Source organism: Parasteatoda tepidariorum, chromosome 8 (genome assembly GCF_982258835.1).
Source record: "Parasteatoda tepidariorum strain Cologne lab strain chromosome 8, Ptep-v5.0, whole genome shotgun sequence".
NCBI lineage: Eukaryota > Metazoa > Arthropoda > Arachnida > Araneae > Theridiidae > Parasteatoda > Parasteatoda tepidariorum.
This window is the reverse complement of record NC_141762.1, coordinates 85528702-85549928: the sequence shown is the minus strand read 5'-3', so window position 1 is coordinate 85549928 and position 21227 is coordinate 85528702. Positions and strand designations below refer to the sequence as shown.

The following is a 21227-nucleotide window of genomic DNA, read 5'->3' as shown; positions in this document are numbered from 1 at the left end:
ATTCGAACCTCGACTTTGACAAGCTCCGCTGAGTACATGCTCGTAAAATCTGTGGAATTGAAAGTCCAGTAGTCTGTCAATGAGCAGTATCATAGGTACAGGGACCTGAACTTTCCTCATTCAGATCTGTGTCTTAATTAAGAAAGTGACCTCACAAATTGTGATGGCAAGTTAAGTACTCACCCTTGACGCTGCATCACAGATAGAAGTGCCTTTAGGGGTGAGGTTAATGACCAACCTGAACCCATAGCTTTGAGGAAATTAGCTTCAAGGAGGGTTTTAACTACTTCAGATATTCATATAGGGTGTAATCAAAATTTTTTTTAAACTACACCTGTTTTCCCCTAATTATTTAGGTATTCAAAGCTTAGAGACCACATTATAAAAGTTGAATAAGTCCCCATATATCTAAATTAAATTTTCTTTCTGCTATAGTTAAAATTTTTTTTCCAAATAATTTTATAACTGATCACTTTCGGCAAAGCAAAAAAAAAAAAAAAAAAAAAAAAACACACACAAGAGTACACCACAGAGATCTTGCTTTTTCATGGGTACTACTCATTAATTATATATTGAAACATATAGCTTTGTGAATTACTGTCTGCATAAGCAGATTTTAAAGGTTAAAGTCTTAAGACTCAATACCATGTAAATTGATGTTAAAATTTTACAGAAACTTTAATTTTGACCTTAAAAACACATACACCTTATAAATGTCAACAAAATAAAGTTTAAAAAAACTGCCAGACTCTTAAAAACACTGATTATTACCATTTTAATTTTGAGCTGCATATAGATAAATATCTAGTTCTTTTGATTAAAAAATTCGATAAAATTGCTTAAAGGCTATAATTTTCAAAGTGGAACTAAATTTTAAAATACAGATAAAAAACTTCACAACAAAATAAAATTTTAGTATATACTTTTAAGGGATTGCTCGAATTAAATTCGATTAAAAAAAAAATATATATATATTAATTTCTTTGACTGGTTCAAGACCTGGTGATAGCTTCTTTAAAATTTTTCTCTTTCAGTCTAAGAAAATGTTTCTCTATGCAAAAATTGAGAAATACTAAAATATTAAGACCTTCTCTAAAAAAAAAAGAATTTTGACTGCACTCATCTAAAGTATCAAGTTTTGTGATAACAAAACCTAACCCTATGACTATTAATTTGATAATTAAGATTAAATGAATCCAACAGATATAGCAGTGTCAAAGAGGAAAGAAATATTTCTTAAACAAAAACAACAAAAGAGGTATTTCAGATTTTTATTGTAAAAAAAAATCAAAGTATTGAAATATATTTCCAGGGCAGGCATTTGAAAAACAAGTTCATCTACAACTTTTCCTGACCAATCTCATGTGAAAATGACATGTGAACGAATTTCAGAAATTGCATCATGTACATCTAAATATTTTTTTTAATACTCTAAAATGAAGTTTTAGAAGAAACAAAAGTTAATTTAAAGAATTTGGGTCCTAAGCTTGAAAGTTGGCTACAAAGTCAGACACTAATTTCTTCATTTTCTTATCTGTTTCATCACTGATTTTTCCTTCCTTTGCAATGGTGTCAAGAAGATCTTGGTGACTGCTCTTGACGTGTTGCAAGAAATCTTTCTCAAATTGACCAATTCGAGATGGGTCAAGTTTATCTAGGTAGCCTCGGACACCAGTGTAGATAACGGCAACTTGGTCCTCAATGGGCATTGGTACTGCAAATGATCACATAGTCAATAAAATAATAAATTTTACAAAGATAAAACTTATACATTAACATTATTTCTAAAACACCGATAGTTTATAGTAATTTAATTTATAAACAAATGATAATTAAACAGTAGGAAAATAGTTAGGTTCATTAACGGATTCTTAAATTAAAGGAAAACACAACAAGTGACATTGTTAAGTTTTTCCAGTAATTAAATCACGCTGGATTTGTAACAAGAAAAAAAAAATCAAGTTAAGATGTTACAGATAATAAAATATCACTTTGTAAAAGAACTAACCACTTTTATCCCAGATTTATATCGATACATAATTGCCAACATGGATATGAAAAAATGCATTTGAGTTATTAATAACTGTTGCAAAATATACGAAATATTTTACATCTAGGGAAACTTAGGGATTTTTTAATTATCATAAAAATACGAAAACTATTTTACACTATTAAGACAATCTTTTACAATAAATGGCTGGCTACATTTTTCATTTATGTTTGATATTATATGAACTTGAAATGTTTTTATGTAAACTCATAATTTTGAATAATAGATAAGTAATCTATTATTGATAGTTAAGATTTTTTAAAATTATTATACATACTAAATAAAAATAAACTGAAAATTATAAACGAGGTTCGCTTCATTATGTATCTGCAATACTAATTTAAATATTCAAGCAAGCAAAAAATTGTGAAAAAATTCTATTCCAACAGGACTTTTTTCAGGAAACTCTATTAAATTTTATGGAAGTTTCTAAAGCGCGCAAAAAAACAGATTTTTTTTAATTTTATTAAACCAGTAGACCAGGAGAAAGTGACAAAATCGAGCAGTCTACTGGAAAATCCAGTAGAATTGGCAGTTATGACATATATAAAAATAAGACTGCGTCGCACTATACTGCAACAGAAGGATAGTAGTACATAATTATATCAAGTGCAAGCAAAATAATAACATTTTTTAAATGTTAACATTTTATATAAAATTGCAAATTATTTTAGTTAAAAAATTTGCTTAATATGCCTTATGTAAGTAAGATTTATAGGGTTTTAACAAATATTTAACTAATTTCAATTGGAATCCATCTATATTTAGATATCTCTAATCCTGTTGCAATTAGAAGGGAACCTTTTTAAAACAATGAATGAATATATATTATAGATACAAATATTTCCAAGGTTTTATAACATTGCTGATCTGAAGACACTATTAATAAAAATATAAAAATGGCTTCCTACAAGATATAGTAAAGAAATAACTATTTGAAACTGCAATTTAGTAATCTTTTGGCATACATTCTCAAATGCCTTTTAGTTTTACATTTTTAAATAATATTTATTATTAAAATTTAAATGAGTATTTTCAGTACAATTAATTGAAGGCTACTTGATACTCTTGTTAATTCTCTAGGGAAAATTATACTATGTAGTACTTTATCTACTTATAGGATGCGGGTAAACAGTTTTTTTAATTTTTTTTTTATGTGCATCTGAAAAAAAGAAAAGAAAAAGAAACCCAGAGGGGGGACAGCTGAATCAATTTAAAAAGTCCTTAAATAAGAAAGTAAACATACCATACTGTCCTTGTTTTAACAACTCAGTAAGTCTTACACCTCTGCTCAAAAGCTGTTGTGTAGATGCATCTAAATCTGAACCAAACTGGGCAAAAGCAGCTACTTCACGATATTGAGCCAACTCTAATTTCATAGAGCCTGCAACCTATGAAAAGAATACAAATAGAATTTTCAATATAAAGAAATTACATATTGTTTTTTAAAATGAAGCTAAAATAGTATAGGCCAGTTCTAACAATTTTCTGCAAACATCAAAAAGGTACTAAGTAAGGAAAAAACAAACCTAGAATTGTTACATAGCAAATCAAGCAGATCTCTTATGTACATATAGACTTCGAAGCTAATAAGTCACGTGAGGAATTTTTATTTTTCTGCTTCGTTCATATTGGTATTTCATTACATATACAAATAAAAAAGACAGATTTCGTTTCATTGCAATACTAATTTCGTAATTTTGTCCAGCAAATTTCGTATTTTAGTAGATTTTTTTACAGGTTTGATTCAGAATGATTGCACTGAAAATCTACATGATATTGGCCATTTTGAAATAGATTTTAAAAGTCAATTATTTCTCTTTAAAAGAAAGATTTCCTTTTTAATAATAAAATTAAAAATTTTGTATACATAGGGTATTTTAAAAGCTAATCAATTTTTGGTGAAATATGCTTTTCTTTGTAATAGGTGCTTATTTTTATGAGACTATAGCGCATAAAATTTTTTAGCGCCCTAAGCTTTTTACGGTATAGAATGACCCCTGAAAAAGTTGTTTACGAAACGTAATAAAAAAAGGATAAATATTGTGGATAAAAATATAAGTTTAAAAGTACAACTAGCAGAATCGCTTTTGCTACAAATAAAATATTTAGAGGTCATTGATGCTTGATTCTTAGATTATAATTTTTAACCCTATCTGTTTGTATATCTTATGTCTAAAAAATTATAAATTGTACAAATTTGTTTTTTCAGTATTTCATAACCAACACCTAAGCAATTGTATATTAACTACATGCACATGTAATTAATATACAATTTCATGACGAAATTTAAACTTCTAAAACAATCAACAAAATTTATTATCAAATAAGATACTAGCAAACAGAAACAAGATTCTAAAATATTAAACAAGCCCAGTTTTTCTACAGAAAAATTTAAAAAGAGTATGTGTGAAGAGAAACTTAACTTTTTGTGCTATACTAAATTTAATGTGTTTGAATTTAAGCTAGTACTTATTTGTTTAACAATTGCACTGGTCTTTTTCAAATTTTAGTTTATTTTTGTTCCTTTCAGTGTCTCGGAAAAAAATAAACTTTTTCCAAAAGGAATTTAATCAAAGAATTTTCAAAAATAAATAAGCTATAGGAATGAATTAAAACTTAATAACTTTTGTTAAAGGAAAAAAAAAAAAAAAAAAAATGAGAGAATAAAATAGATGCTAACCTAAGATATATTTCTAATTAATGTTATTTTAAATTTGTAAACTTATAACAATAAACAGCAAAATACCCAGAAGTATAAAATAATTTTCATCGTTACCATCACCTTACACTTTTTTCTTCATGAACAAAAATTGTCACATTTCTTCTTAATTATTGCATTCAATAAAATTTCAAAGTATTATGTTCAGTAAATTTGGAAAGAAAAGCTAAGACAGCCATTCTTGTTGAATATTGTTTTGAATATTTAAATTTTAGTTTCAAATATTTTTGTTTAGTCAAATATTTTGTTTGAAAATATTTGACTTAACAAAATTCGTTACTATTTTTAAGGATTTAAGCTAAGTAAATAATACTTTTAGGGAAGAGTGCAATTTTATACCTAATTAAATTATAAATAAAATAGTAAAGCGATGGGTTTAGAAACATGTAACCTGTAAACTCTAACCTAAACTTTTTTTTTCGAAAAAAAAAAAAAAAATTAAACTAATACACAATTACAATATAGTTAAAATGAAAGAATAAAAGATAATATAGATTTGAGAATAATCAGTAATCATGAAGATGGGTTAGGATTCAAATTAAATTGACCTCAAAATAATCAGTCACTTGAACAGATATGATTTGGATTGAAAATAACGTCACACATAATTGCTTACCAGAACTCTAATATAAAAACCTATGAATCATTGAAACTAATATCTTATTTTAAAACCGTGGCTAAAATAACAGAAAAATGATCAGTTTCACGCAAAAATAATCAGTGACCAAGTAGATGACAGTCTATTCAACTGGATGAAGTCCAAAAATGCATTTTCGGAATTAAATACTCAACTAAACTTTGAACCAACTAATCAGAAACAAAATTAATCTGAATAAAATGAAGTAAAATTGAACTGAAAATAAATTACTAGAACAGATGGATCAGGATTTCAAAGATAGAAACACATATGCTTAAGTGGAGTTCGTGCCCAAAAGTTAATGATTTATGGGACTATGAAAACAAAGATGTGAAATAGTAAAAAAATTATATTAACTATAATTGTAAAGAAGCAGTAACAATGAAGATATGAGTAGGTTGAAATAAACATATGATTCAGCTCTAGCACACACACAAAAAAAAAGACAGTGTAATGACAAATTAACAAAAAAGTAGAATTGACAATTAATAAACTAGATCTCAAAGAGAAAAATCTTCAAACATACTCTAGAAAATAATAAATATCATTTAAAAAGAAGCTAGAAAATAAAGAATACATAATAATCAGAACAAATACTGAATACTTTTAGCTAATAAATTTGATGACTAGTTTTTTCCTCAGAAGAGTGAAGCAGATGTCAGAATTACAAAAGGAAACTGCAAACATTAATGTTAGGAATAATTATGTCAGTTACAATGCATAATAATGCACTTAATAAAATCTATTTTATTCTGTATTGAATGTAGTGAAAAAATAAAGATTTTTAAAATTCTCATCAATCGACAAGCTTTTTTATAAGTAGAAAGTTTATTTACACATTTTTTACTTTAAATACCAGATTAAGAAAACATTTTAAATTAAAATTGGATGTATATCATACATATAAGTTGATGTATTTTTAACAAACCCTGAAGAAATTACAATTCAAATAAACTATGCAATATGTGTAGTTAGTAATATTTCAGGTTATTTGTTTTACAGACTAAAAAGCGACACAATTTAATAAAGTGGTTTCCTTTACCCAGAGCTTTATATTTGTTCATCTTTATTATTTTACATTAATTTTTGCTACTATAAATCTGAATATCTTAAATTTTTGCATGTGAGTTATCAATTAACACTTCCTCTTCAAGTATTCTGCCAGTAAAAACCAGCTGGGCATTTCTGGGCTAGACTAACTTTGGCAAACCTAGGTCTAATTCCCATAAACAGATATATCTGTCATCAGGGTGCATAGCCAAATCTTTAAACAAAAAATAAGCACCTTTTAAGTACTTTTTAAGCACTCAAAAAATATTTTTAAGCACTGTATACATTAACAAAATACAAAATAATTATTTTACAATATAATTATATATATACTAGGAGGCTTCGCCCCCTGCTCGCTGGAGCTCACCAACCCCCAGAACTGCTTTCACAGTTCATTTCGGATTGCTTCGCAATCCAATGCTCGCTTTGCTCGCTCATTGGATACGTTCTTAACGTCTAGTTTTTGTATACTTTTTTGAATACTGAAGTTCCGAAAACTTTTCACTGCAGAAAATTCTAAACCTATACATTTCAATATTAATTTGAAATTGCAAACAGTTCACATATTTTTCTTAATCACACTATTCTAAATTTCAGTTGTTGAGAAAAGTAACTGTTGTAAGTTTTATTTTAAAGTCTTTCCCACCAGAGGGCTAAAGCCATGTGTTGTAAAACAATATGAAATAGTAGTCTGCCACTGAACGCCGGATGTAAAGCATCAGCTTTGATGAAGATAATTTTGTATTTTTAATTCTCTGAAGGGCGCCACTTTAATAATATGGAATTTGTAAAATAAATGTATATATTTTTGATTGTTGATGAAGCCCATAACTTTGTGTTTTCATCGGTGTTCAGAAGCAGAACAACTATAAGTTTTTTATTTTATCACAAAAATATAAAATGTATAAAAAACAAAGAAAAGAGAAAGAAAATGAGTATAATCATAGAAAAAGTTAAAATTATAATATAGTATTCGTCAGTTAAAGTAAAACTTTTGTTTAAGTCATTGTTAACAATTCAAATTTCTCCGAGGCAATTCTAAACCTTAATTTTGTTCTAAATGTCAGTAATCAGACACACAACAGAAGTTTAATATGAATAAGTTGTAAAATGCAAATATATATATATATATATATATATATATATATATATATATATATATATATATATATATATATATATATATATATATATATATATAGAGAGAGAGAGAGAGAGAGAGAGAGAGAAATTCTTTAAAAACACAATTGTTAATTTGGGCATTTCGCGACATCACACTTATAGAATTGAAGGATTTGTTACTTCAAGCTCGCAGGTATCTTAATTTTGATCTAGTTGCGCTTCTATGTCATTTTGATTTATGTTGCTAAGTTAACTTTTAAAAAATTCTATGGCTGGCAACAGCAATTTTATTTTTTAAGTTGTTTATTTTTATTTCTTTTAGAAATCGTTATTTTTTTAGCGAAATGTTTTTTAACCTAACTTTATTTGCCGACTGTTTTCTCTAGGAATGAAGAAAATAAAGTAAATATTTAACTGTTGTGAAAAGAATCTTATTTAGTTGTACAAAGTACTTCAGCCAAAATTTGGGAGCCACGTAAGAGAATTATATATATTAGATCAGAAACACATCATTAAAAGGCAGAATGCTTTGGTGTTTTCAAAACAAAGCAAACGTTGCCACCTGCGGAAAAGAAATACAGCCAAAATTTGGGAGCCACGTAAGAGAATTATATATAATAGATATATATATAATTATATATATATATAATATTATTTTATAATCAAAATAAGACTTTATATGATCATGATAAAATAGCCATTATCTGACAAAAAAACGTTTTTTTTATTATATTAGCCATTATAAAAAGATCAAGAGATTTTTCAACTCAATATCAGAGGTTGGAAAATGAGGCCTCAAATGGAGAATATCTTGCAAAATGCAGCAGAGTTTCACATAAGAGTGCAATAATCTCACCGAACCCAGTTCAGTGGATGCACATGCAGACTCGCAAGTATTTCACTAAACCTGTAAAATGATTGGCGCTTTCATTTGCTATGGACTGACGGTACGACGAAATGGACTGTAGTTGAATGAATTGTGAAAACATAGAACAGAACAATGTGAAAAGCGCGCTTTTGCATAGCACATGGCGAACATCGACACGGTAAAGGAAAAAAAAAAAAATCTCATTTTCGAAAAGGGAAAATTAAGCACTTTTTAAAAACATCCAATGGAAAAAGCACTTTTAGGGTTTTTAAAAAACAAAAATAAGCATCTTTAAGCACTTTTTAAAAAAGCCACGCACCATGTGTCATACTCAATGTAAAATATGCAGTTTCACATAGTTAAAAATTCAACTATTACTTAAAAATAGATAAATATATTTTAACACAATTTTGAAACAAAAAAGCGAGACTAAATGAGCGAAATGCAAAAAATGTACTGAATTCAGCATTTATACAAACCTGCTTCATGGCTTTTGTTTGGGCAGCAGATCCGACTCTGCTGACAGAGAGACCGACATTAATGGCTGGTCGGATGCCCTTGTAGAAGAGCTCAGTCTCCAAGAAAATTTGTCCATCGGTGATAGAGATGACATTAGTGGGAATGTAGGCTGATACATCACCAGCTTGAGTTTCAATAACAGGGAGAGCTGTGAGGGATCCGCCCCCGAAAGTGTCATTCATTTTTGCTGCTCTTTCTAGAAGACGAGAGTGAAGATAGAACACATCACCAGGGTAAGCTTCACGCCCAGGGGGCCTCCTCAGCAACAGGGACATTTGACGGTAAGCAACAGCCTGCACAATATTTTTGAATTAGTGAAATTTAGAAACCAGCAAAACAATACAATCACAAGTAATTATAAATTAAAAAAAATTGACATTGTCTAGGTGTGTATGCAAAATTAACATTGACTACAATTTTTTCTTTTTTACCGAAAGCTTTTAAAACACAAACTCAATGACATTTCTAAACTCCTTAAAACCAGGTAAACTTAATATAAAATCATATAGCATAAATAAACTCCTAACTATTTGTTGTATACCTTATCTATCTTGAGGTGTGATGGGCAGTAGAAGCACAATTATCCAGAATGCAAAAAAACCTACTGATTTCTGATGAGTGCAAATTAAAAAAGGGGAAAAAAAACAGATTACTCCATGAAAATCTCAACTTTAATCATTCCTTTTCATTAAAAATGCCACGATAATGACATATAAAAAATTAAGAACAAGAAACTATAATAGTAGTCTATAAAAGTAATTAAAATTATCAGTAAAAAAAATTTAATTTTCAAAATGGGAAAAAAGCAGGAGAGGAGCGTAAAAAAACCATAAAAGCTGTTATGAGTATTTAATACCAAAATTTTTAGTGCTTCATTTCATAGTATTTAATAGAAAAATGGTGCATTGTAATAATAAAAAAAAAGTAAAAACTTCATCTTTGTTGTGGATTGATATCTTTATAATTACGCAGCATTTTTTTTAAAATTGCAGCTAATAAAGATAACATGGAAAATAAACTAAAAATCGTAATATCCAATAAATGATTATTATTTTAAAGAAATACTTTTCAAAGATTTCCAAAAATTCCAGTTACTTAATTTTTTTTTACTAGATATGACTTAAAAAATTACAAACCCTTCTTTAAAAAAAATTTATTTTGACTATTTATAAACATTGAATTATGTTTAATACGAAAGTGTGACAAATTCTCTCCCAAACTAAGCTAGTATGCTTAAGTAAACGAAAACCTGAATTTTGAAAGTATAAAAATTTAAACCGAAACAAATATACCATAGCAAAACACAGTTCAATAAATTACAGGACACATTTCAGAAGTTTTAACTAAACATATTAATTGCACAAATTTACTATTGCATGGACAAAATCTTATGTAAATTTGAAGCTGTATGAAGTTTTTCATAATGGGGAATGCAAAACCAGGGTTGGTAAATTTTTTGACAAGTGACAAAAACCCAAACTTTGGTGAAAGAACTATTATAAATAATTATTTAAATAAACATTCATATAAATTTACAAGTAATCAATTAACTATGTTCTTGATAAACTCTTTGTTTTAACAATTATTGTTAAAAAAAATTGAGGAATAGAAAATCTTAATTACCTTAATTACAGGGTATCTGCTACATTTTAGATTTTCAAATTCATGACTTAACGAAGTTACTATTTTCTCCGACAAAAACGCATCAATAAATTAAAAAAAGCATTATAATAACATTATTCATAATGATAGGTATAACCAAAACTGTTATACTCTGCACCTTCACAGATTTCAAATTTAAAAAACAGAGTAAAGAAAGAGTTGAAACAATAAAATAGCTGAAAAAATACAAAAGCAAATAATTTTTTCCCCTTTTTTTCTGCAGAATTATATTCTAAAGATACTTTTCTAGTTCATCAGAAAGGTAAGAATTACTCCTGATTTTTCTGTTCTCATTTTGGAATAAAAAGAATTCGCCAACGACTGGTTTGCTTCAACTAGAATTTTAAATTGATAAAATTTAAAAACAAAAAATAAACAATAAAAATTTTAAATGACAGAAGTATAAAAAGATGATTTGCTCCAGAAATGTTTTTTCTTTCATTTTTTGAAAGAACACCATAAATTTTAAAGAACATGATATAATCATTTTATATTCTAATAAAATATGACTGAGTGATGATTTTGTTAGGAATTTGGATATTTGGAACAGGTTGTAATTGGGGGGAGGGGGATTGCAATTTAAAAATTAGATTTTTTGGAGACCTAAATCCATGTCTTTTTTTAAAAAATAGTATAAACCATGACATTTCATGACAAATTTTATTCAATACTGAAATTCATGACTTTCCAGGTGCATGGATACCCTGTAATTATAAATAAAAATGCGTAAATTGAAATTTATTCAATCTATTAATTTGTTAAATTATTAAAAATAAAAATACAATCAGCTTATTAAAGAAAAAACACTCAACAATCATTTTATTCATTATATTAAAAGCAATTTTCATTTACATCCATTTTAATCTTGCATAAAAAAAAAAAAAAAATTTAGGTATAGAAAATTTTAATTATAAATAAAAATGTGTAGAATTGAAATTTATCCAATCCATTAATTTGTTAAATTATTAAAAATAAAAATACAATCAGCTTGTCACAAAAAAAACACTCAACAATAATTTTTTTTCATTATATTATAACCAATGCGTTACGAAAAAAAAAAACTTTTTTAAGCCCGTTTGATTAATGCTGAGCTGCATAGACTAGAAAGAAAACACATAAAAGTTATAACATAAAATAAACAGTAACTAGGAAATTTATTCTCATAACTGGACCAAAATTACTAATTATAATTTCATTAAATCTTTGAATTGATCGATAAAAAGTTTTAATTGATCGATTAAAAGTTCAGAAGCTAAGCAGATCAAATGAGAATAATAATAATAAAAAAAAAACCCCACTTATTACTGAAGCAAAACCTTTCCAGCATAATTTGTTGAATTTTAAGATATTCCATTTAAAAACACCAAACCGCACAATTGGTGAAACTGCAACAGTTTTACCAATATATAACAAGATTTAAAATTATGTATTACACTCATACCATTGATAAATTTTATTACTAGAAACTCAAACGATTATAAAAAAGAAAATCTCCACTCCTGCTTTTACAACATACATTTGATATAAAATTGTTTTGGTGGTTAAATTGTATCTTATCACGCACCTGTTTAGATAAATCATCATAAATGATGAGACCGTGCATTCCATTATCCCTGAAGTATTCACCCATGGCACATCCAGAATATGGAGCCAGGTACTGTAGAGGGGCAGCTTCAGATGCAGTTGCAGCCACAATGATAGTGTATTTGATGGCATCTAAATATGAAACATAGCATTTAGGTTAGATCAAAAACATTCACTCAGATTAAGCAAAGCAGGCAACTAAAGCATACCTGAGTCTGTTAATCTTTTTACAATCTGGGCAACAGTACTTCTCTTCTGACCAATAGCAACGTAGATGCAGAACAACTTTTTCTTGTTATCAGAACCTTCATTGAATCGTTTTTGATTGATGATTGTGTCGATTGCGATGGCAGTTTTACTGCAAGAGCAATAAAAAAAATTATCTTTAAAAATAAAATTCATTTAAAACAAAATTAACTTTGGTTAGGGAAAAACCTTACCCTGTTTGTCTGTCACCAATAATCAATTCTCTCTGCCCTCTTCCAATGGGTACTAAGCTATCTACAGCCTTAATTCCGGTTAACATAGGCTCTCGTACAGATATACGAGGAATAATACCAGGAGCTTTTACACCAACTCGAGCTCGTTGCTTACAGGGGATAGGGCCCTTGAAAATTAAAGAAAAATAATGAATTATTAAAACTTTAAAGTTAATAAATATTAACTTACGAGGTACAGAGCAAAAATTCAGTGGCCAAATACAAAATATTAATAATTCTGCATTTGTCCTTCAGTTTTTTTTAATCTATTTCTTTTGATGTTCTTGCCCATAAAATGCAGAATATTTTGAAACTGTGAAAGAAAGGTGACAGGATATCATGGGTTCTTAATCTTTGAAACAGGTGATAAATTATCAAAAAGTATAAGATATACATTATTGTTAAAATTTGGAAATCAGCTTGACAATTGCTAAAATGTGGAAATTTTGAGTTATATTGACCCATAGAAAATAATATGGTACAGCACTACTTAAACAATTGATTATTTTACATGGGACTGTCGATGAAGGTAAAGAACATTGGATTGTTATTTTAGTTATCTAGGCGGAAATATATATTTTTCTAAAATTAAAGTTCAGGGTATCTAAAATTTTAAAGTGCAGGTCATGCCTAAAATACTAAATACTTGTTCCTAATGTCAGGGAATATTAAAACTGCATTTTCATACATTTAAGATTTTGAAACAAACAGTTAATCATTTTATGATACATATTTAATAAAATTTTTATAAGATTAAAGTTTAAAAGAGGATTTCTGATATCAAAATAGTCAGTATTTTGATCAAGATCAACAAAAATATTTCAGTTAGAGCAATAAAAATTTAAATGGAAAATTACTGTAAATTTTTTAAAAAAAATCTTAAAAGTATTTAGAATATAACATTTTATTACTTTCCTAAAAGTGCTATTTATTAAGCATAAAACGCTTCACTTTGCTTTCTTTTGTCTTTTCGTAATTAAATCTTTCTATTTTAGATTGTCAATAATTATCTGTATGATAAATTGTGCCTTTATGTAGCTTAATGAAAATGTGGATTCACTATAACCTACTTTTATAATGTCATATTACAGTGGTACCCACCGAACTTATTACATTACTTATTAAAATGATACAATTTGTCCTTCCATTTTTTTTTAACCATAATAATTTTGATTTCGAAGAATATTTCTAATTTCTTTTCATGTTAAGTGAAAGAAATTATGAACCGTCTTTTTATAAAGAATACTTTTAGAATTCAAAAGTTGGAAATCTTAAGTTATTGATATTTTTCAATTGTTTATTCTAGCGTAATTCAAAATAGGGAATCGTCCTCAAAGCAACAGCTTTTTGAAAAACTTGTTATCCCAGCAAAGCTTTAAAAATTAATTGCTTTAAAAAAAAAAAAAATTAAAAAAAAAAAAAAATAATAATAAAAAAAATAAATAAATAAATAAAATTAAAAAAAATATTCTGGTGCATTTTATTAACTTTAATTGCTTTAATCTATGTTATACGAGTATTTGAAACCAACCATATGCATTTATTCAGTTATTATAATACATTACAGAAACAGGAATTAAATTTTATAAATGCATATAATTTTTTTTTTTTTTTTTTTGCTGTAGAAAAGTTCTTATTTACTCAGAGAATGATAAATATCACATTACTGTATTTAGAAATATCAGTTAAATAATTATTAATGTGCATTAGAATTTTTTTTCATTTCGTTTTTTAAATTATTATTCTTTAGCTTTTAGTGATACAAAAACATCTAGCTAATGACATTTGCTGAAATTATGTTTAAATTAAATAACATAAAGTGAAATTTTAAGTATAAGTAGATTAAGGCGATAATGATGGATAGATATATTTAAATTAGATTTTCGAAAGTGCTGATATTTCGGCAAAACCGACTTGACTGCAATAACTCGAGATTTTTTCAACTAATTTAATTAAATTTTTTAAAATTAAAAATATATTCATGTTATTATTTTGGAATTTTTCATTGCAAACACTAACAAATAGTTTGCAAAAATAAGGAGAGAAATTTGTAAATCAAAATAATTTCTAACTAACAAAATTCCTATTTACTCAAAGAATAATAAATACAAGCATTAATGTGTATTTAAATGCTTAATAAATAGTAGTAAAAGAAAAAGAGATAAACTGCATTAGTAAGTATTTACTTTGGACTAGATTTGTGAAAATACTGATTTGTTTTAATGCAATAATGAATACTAAAATCATCCATCAGATATCTAAATAAATATAATTTCAATCCAATCCGTGACTGATTTTAATTAAGTAATTAGGCTGTAATGGAGCATTATTGTAACTTAAAAATAAGTGGAATAAAATATATTTTATTTGAACTTTAACACCAATGATTTCAGCAAAAGTTGACTAGCTGTGAAGAGCTGCATAGTCATTTCTTCAGATTTTAAGTGATAAATGAACAGTTTAGCAAAAAAATGAATAGTTAAAATTTTTCATTTTGCACATTCTCAAAACAATAAATTTAGTTCACAAAATTTTTACTAATAATTTAAAAAGGGTGTTCATACGATATAAGTAATATCAAAACGAAAAGAGCAATGAAACAGCCTTAGTAGATGGAGGCAGCACATATCCATTCAGCAAATGTGATGTCATAACCAATCAGTGATCGTTTTTGACTGCATCACTTCACTTACAGAGGTCTTTTGGGGCAATTTAAATGTTGAATAAAATGTTTAAGAACTAAATTATTAAAAACTTGGCGAAAAAAGCAATCAGATTTTCGGTTAAAGGAAAGAATTTCCAATAAATTAGGATTGAAAAAAAATAATAAATAAATAAAAGATGCTGCAATTGTTCATGGTGTAAAGTAGTGCATTTAAGGTTTTGAGTAATAATATAAGTAATGAAATCAATCAATATATTTAAAGTACATAAATATTTAAAAGAAAATACAAGTTAGAAGATTTGACATTGCAAAGTGTGGAATATATATTAAGTAATTACAAAATAAAAATATAAATAAGACTTGTAAATAGAATTTAATTGGAAAAGCATGAAGTTTAAAAAAATAAAGTATTAAAATTTACGTGATCCTTTTCTCATTAATAAGCAAATTTCCAAGATTTTACAGCCATTTTAACAATCCTTAAATTACTGTTCATTCAGTAACAAAATTTTAATTTGCATATTTGTACTCACTTAATCTTGATGAATGAAACACATGAAATTAATTTTACAATACAAATTCAAGAATTAAAGACTAATCTTCAATAAGGGAAAACAGGTAAAATTTAATAAAATATGGAATGATAGCAAAATAAAACAAAAGCACCAAGAAATACCTTTCCATCAATAGGGTTTCCTAAAGCATCTACAACTCTACCCAAAATTTCAGGACCAACAGGAACATCCACAATAGCTCCGGTACGTTTGACAATGTCACCCTCTTTGATTAACCTGTCATTACCAAATACTACAATACCAACATTATCAGGTTCAAGATTCAAGGCCATACCCTATACATAAAATAAAGTCATATTTAAAACCCAAAAAACATAACAGCAATGAGAGATCAGAAAATCCATAATAAAAATGTTGATATAAATAAATTAAAATTTTAGAATACAATAAATTCTCAACCTGAGTTTAAAGGTTACACCAGATTTTAATAGATATTTTTTTAATTACAATTCTTTTTCTTAAGGGATCCTTTTCACATGGTTAGCAAGAGAAAATAATTTTGTACCTTAACTATTTATATGTATAAATTCATATGTTCTATTTATATATATATAAATTTGTATGTTAATGCGAATTATAAATAACATCACCGTATAAACATTCTAAAATAGCATCCCAACTAATATACTGCTGAATATTTTTTTTAAATTTACTAAAAAATAGTATTCATTTGCACATGCCATATTAGTACTTTATCAGTCACAGTTTCCTTAATGTGTCATGTTTCTAGAAAATAATTATTAAAATTGAAAAAATCACTAATTTTTTCTATAACTTAGAAGTGCGAACTTATGCACCTTTTATATGACTTTCATTAGGGTAATTTAAAGTAATTTTCTTATTAGCCACTTTCAAAAAAATAAATTTAAATGCCATGTGGAGAGCAAAAATTACTAATCTAAAACTTAAGCATGCAATTTAAAACTATTAAGTTAATTACGTTATCAGAAAATTAGCTATTTTAATGTCTCTTTTTAAGCATAGGCTTTTCATATTTATTTCAAAGATGTTTATGCTTTCAAAGTTTTTATATATATATATATATATATATATATAGTTTGTAAACAATCAAAACTTCTGGCAAATTTAAAATCTGAATAAAAGTTAGGTATTTCACAGTACGAGCTAAATTTTTCTGTGTTTCAGTAATTTATGATTCATTATATTAGATGATCAAATTATTTTCCGAATCAAATTATATTGAAGTTTTTCCAATAGTTGTTTAAACCTTAGGAACTATTTTGCAATCTATAAAACAGCTGTAATCTGTGGCATACAAAAATTGTTTTGCAAAAGCAAGGTGGAGAACGTTAAGCTGAGAGAGCAGTACAGAAATCATGAGAAAAAACAATGTCACAACTAAGTTCATAGCAAATTATCTATAACTACACTAGATTGTGACATTTAACACATATGTCACATATACTCACAACTATGCAAAAGTTTTACTTCTACACTTAACTGAAATAACAATAGCAAGTTTTTAGTGCAGATTGTAAACAAATACATATTTTGTTTTACTTATATTTTTTCATTCCAAAACTATATTCTTAAAGCATATAAAGATATAACTAAATGAACAAAACATAACCAGTGGTTCTGCTTCAAATTATTTAAATCACAGACGCTCATAAGAGTTAAAATAATTATTAATTGTTCTAAATAGAGGAAAATCGGCACCAATTACTATTTTTCAATTAACAGCTTACTAGAAATCATTAAACATTAAAAAATTAGTTATGTTAATATAAATGCTACCTAAAAACTGTCCCACACTCTGAAGTATGCTTCCCTCTTTCATGAGGAAAATGAACGTGATTTGTCTGGGAGAATTTATTTTCTTTCAGACAGACAAGTGAAGTATATTTTCAAAGTATTTCCCCCACTGAATTGAGTCAGACTAATAACATAACTGGTCATTGGTCAGACGGCACCAATTACTATTTTTCAATTAACAGCTTACTATGATTACTAGAAATCATTTAACATTAAAAAATTAGTTATGTTAATATAAATGCTACCTAAAAACTGTCCCACACTCTGAAGTACGCTTCCCTCTTTCATGAGGAAAATGAACGTGATTTGTCTGGGAGAATTTATTTTCTTTCAGACAGACAAGTGAAGTATATTTTCAAAGTATTTCCCCCACTGAATTGAGTCAGACTAATCTGGAGGCAATTAGACTAATAGTTTAGAAGTTATAAGCATTTTATTTAAAAAATACATATTTCTACTTATTCCTATTTTCTTTTATATTCAATATTGCTACCTAAACAAGTGAGACATTGTTTCTATGTATTTTTTCTCACTGAATCAAATAAAACAACATAAGTCACGCACACTTGTTTAGGTATAATTTATTAGATGCACATATAGGTAATTACAAATTAAGAAGTATTATTAGTATTATATACTTCTTGAGTATATAATACTAATAACTTTGAAATTGCTTGTCTTATTGTCTCAAGATTGGTCCCCCTCAATTCTGAGTGAAAAAATAAAATGGAAAATATGTCTTCCTTGTTTATCAAGAAGAAATTAATCTTCTCTCTTCAATCACTTATTTCTCAACAAAAAAGGAACAAACATAAAGAAGTTTTTAGGTATCATTTATAATAACAGAACAAAGCCTTTAGTGAAAATATACTGTATCTATTAATTTTTCAAAAGAAATACTTTTTTTCCATAATTACTAGACCAATTAAAGAATTACCTTAAGGCCACTGGAAAATTCAACCATCTCCTCAGCTTGAATGTTTGTAAGGCCATAAACACGAGCAATACCATCTCCAATTGAGAGTACTCGGCCAGTTTCTTCTAATTCGGCAAGGGGTGTGTAGCCTAGGATTCGTTCATCTAAGATGCTAGACACTTCTGCTGCACCTGTTTAATATTGTACATTTAAAATAACTACTGCATATGCGTCAAAAATAGCTTAACTATTACTTGACTTGTTTAATTAATTTTATATTCATATTATAAATAAAAAGCATCCATATTTAAGTTTTTTTAATAATGCTATCTTTATAGAATTTTCATTGTATTAACCAAGATTAGCATGACTTAATTGATTTAAATAAGCTATTATTGGTTAAGAAATTTATTTAAACAAATTGTCGTTTTTTTAAAAAATAAATCTAACATACTAAGTTATTTTTATGCACTATCATTTATACATATATTCCTAGGGATAATTCTTTTTTAAATCCAATATTACTGATAGTCTAAGTCTTAACCAGAGAAGTAATGCTAAGAAAGTATATGTAAATTATTATATTTCAAAATGGAGAACTAAATAAATTTAGAGAAAAAAGTGGATTAAAATTGTTAAATTATATTCTCCCATTAGCATTGTGTAAAACAATTTGCTAGCAAGAAACATATTTCAACTATACCCATCAAGTGTTTTGTTAAATTCAATATAAGAGCTATTTTAACTTATTAAACATATAGATATTGTATATATACGAATATCGTATATATATATATATATACCAATAATGGAAAATACTTATTTTTGCCCAAAGAAACTTGAAATAATTATTTTTCTTTAATACATTCTGATTGAAACTAATTTACTCTTCTTTGGATATATGAGAAATATTCTCAGTTATTGAAATATTACGATATTTAGCTCTTGGACGAAAGTAACTAGTTTTATTCTGTTTCAGTGATTAGTTAGAAAAACTAATTGTTTTAGTTACATTATTGATTACGATTAAGTATTATTCATACACATTATCAGATGAATTGGAAGGTAAATAAAAAAAAAAAACCTTTTTATTTTTGTCAATTGGTATTAAACTACTGAATTGTTTTCTTTGAAATAATAACTTGGACAGATTTTAAATAAATTTAGAATGATTACTAAATTTACAATGAATAATTTCAATACCTTAAAAAAATTTTCACCAAAATTGCAAAAGCAGGGTATGCATTGAATAAATATCAATTTTATATCTTCAACCTTAAATTCGCAGTTCGAAAACTGAAAACTATTTTAAACATTAGCTGAATAAAAAATAAGTTTATACTTCATCACTATAGCAATGATAGTCTTTGGAGAATTAAAAATAGATAAAACGGTAGACATTGAAGAATGTTTACCATTTAAAGTAAAATTTTACATCTTGTATGAACAAAAATAATTCTATTACATTCTTATACAATTTAAATGCTGTTTCCGTAATTTGCAAATTTATTTAAATAATTAAGATTCTTATGTGAAACACCATAGTTAAGGTAACCTAGGTTTGTCCTTTAAAATAACCTTAATACAAACAAGGTTTCTTAGACACAATTATGAGACATTTAAAAGTAAATACACTTTTTAAATGCAATTTCAACATGCTAAATAATCTTGGAGACTAAATTAATTTTTCACACCTTGACTTGCTGCAGCAGCAGCTTTGCTTGTGCTCAAATATCTTGCAAGACATGGAGATATTCTATGCGAAACCTGGAAAATATAATATGCAACACATAAATTATAAAATATAGAGATACTATACATGTTTACAGACTATTTTAATTATTAAATGCCCTTTCAATTTACTTGAGGCCTAATGATAAAAAAATATCTTGTGCTATGCATACCTTTAAAAAGCATTAAATAAGTTTTGAGATTGAAAATTTAAGTCACATACAAGCAAATTTTAGAAAACATATATATTTTGTTCATAAATACTGGCTCCAATTTAGAGCCGAGAATATTAAATATCAGAGGAAATAACTTAGGCTTGAGGAAGATGTCTCGGTATCTTATTTGTCGCATAAATGAAATTGTTTATTAAAAGAGAAAGATGGTAATATTTAATTGATATTCCGCTCAACAATGTTTTGCTTTTGAATAAATGAAGATAAAATCTGAATTTTCAAAACACCGCCCGGTGGATAGCATGCTGTTTTGTTAACTTAATATATATTTTAAGAAATGCAATGTTCTTTTAAAAATGCCTAAGAGCTTTATTTACCTTTGGTAGTTTTTGTGAAAGTTGTTTAGCGACAACACTAGTTAAACGAAGGGACATAAAAGCCATTTTTTAAGTTATTTAGTACAAACTCTTTCGAAAGGACGAAAGGTGAACACGACCACAATCGTCGTATCACAAGTGAAGTCCCCGAGTACACGGTTACTGAATTAATGCTATTTATAGTTTCCTATGATTTCAGGCAGTAAAAATTAAAGATTTTGAAACCAAATAATTTTTAACAAAAATTTACAAGCAGAGGAAACTTAATAAAGCTCTGTTGTTTAAAAAATTGTAAAATTATTCAGTTTTATTCATCTTATG

General features: G+C 26.9%; 1 protein-coding gene across 1 annotated transcript; it reads right to left on the bottom strand.

The window, feature by feature from the left end:
- Window positions 1-1255: 1255 nt before the first annotated feature.
- On the bottom strand, window positions 1256-21037 carry blw (ATP synthase subunit alpha blw, mitochondrial). Its single transcript, XM_087169242.1, has 10 exons — window positions 20907-21037; window positions 20320-20392; window positions 18647-18816; window positions 16035-16208; window positions 12655-12821; window positions 12424-12572; window positions 12195-12346; window positions 8929-9261; window positions 3297-3441; window positions 1256-1714 (listed from the first exon to the last, which is right to left on the bottom strand). Exons 1-10 carry the CDS (start codon window positions 20970-20972, stop codon window positions 1482-1484), a joined length of 1662 nt encoding a protein of 553 aa, XP_087025368.1. The 5' UTR covers window positions 20973-21037; the 3' UTR covers window positions 1256-1481.
- Window positions 21038-21227: the final 190 nt, after the last annotated feature.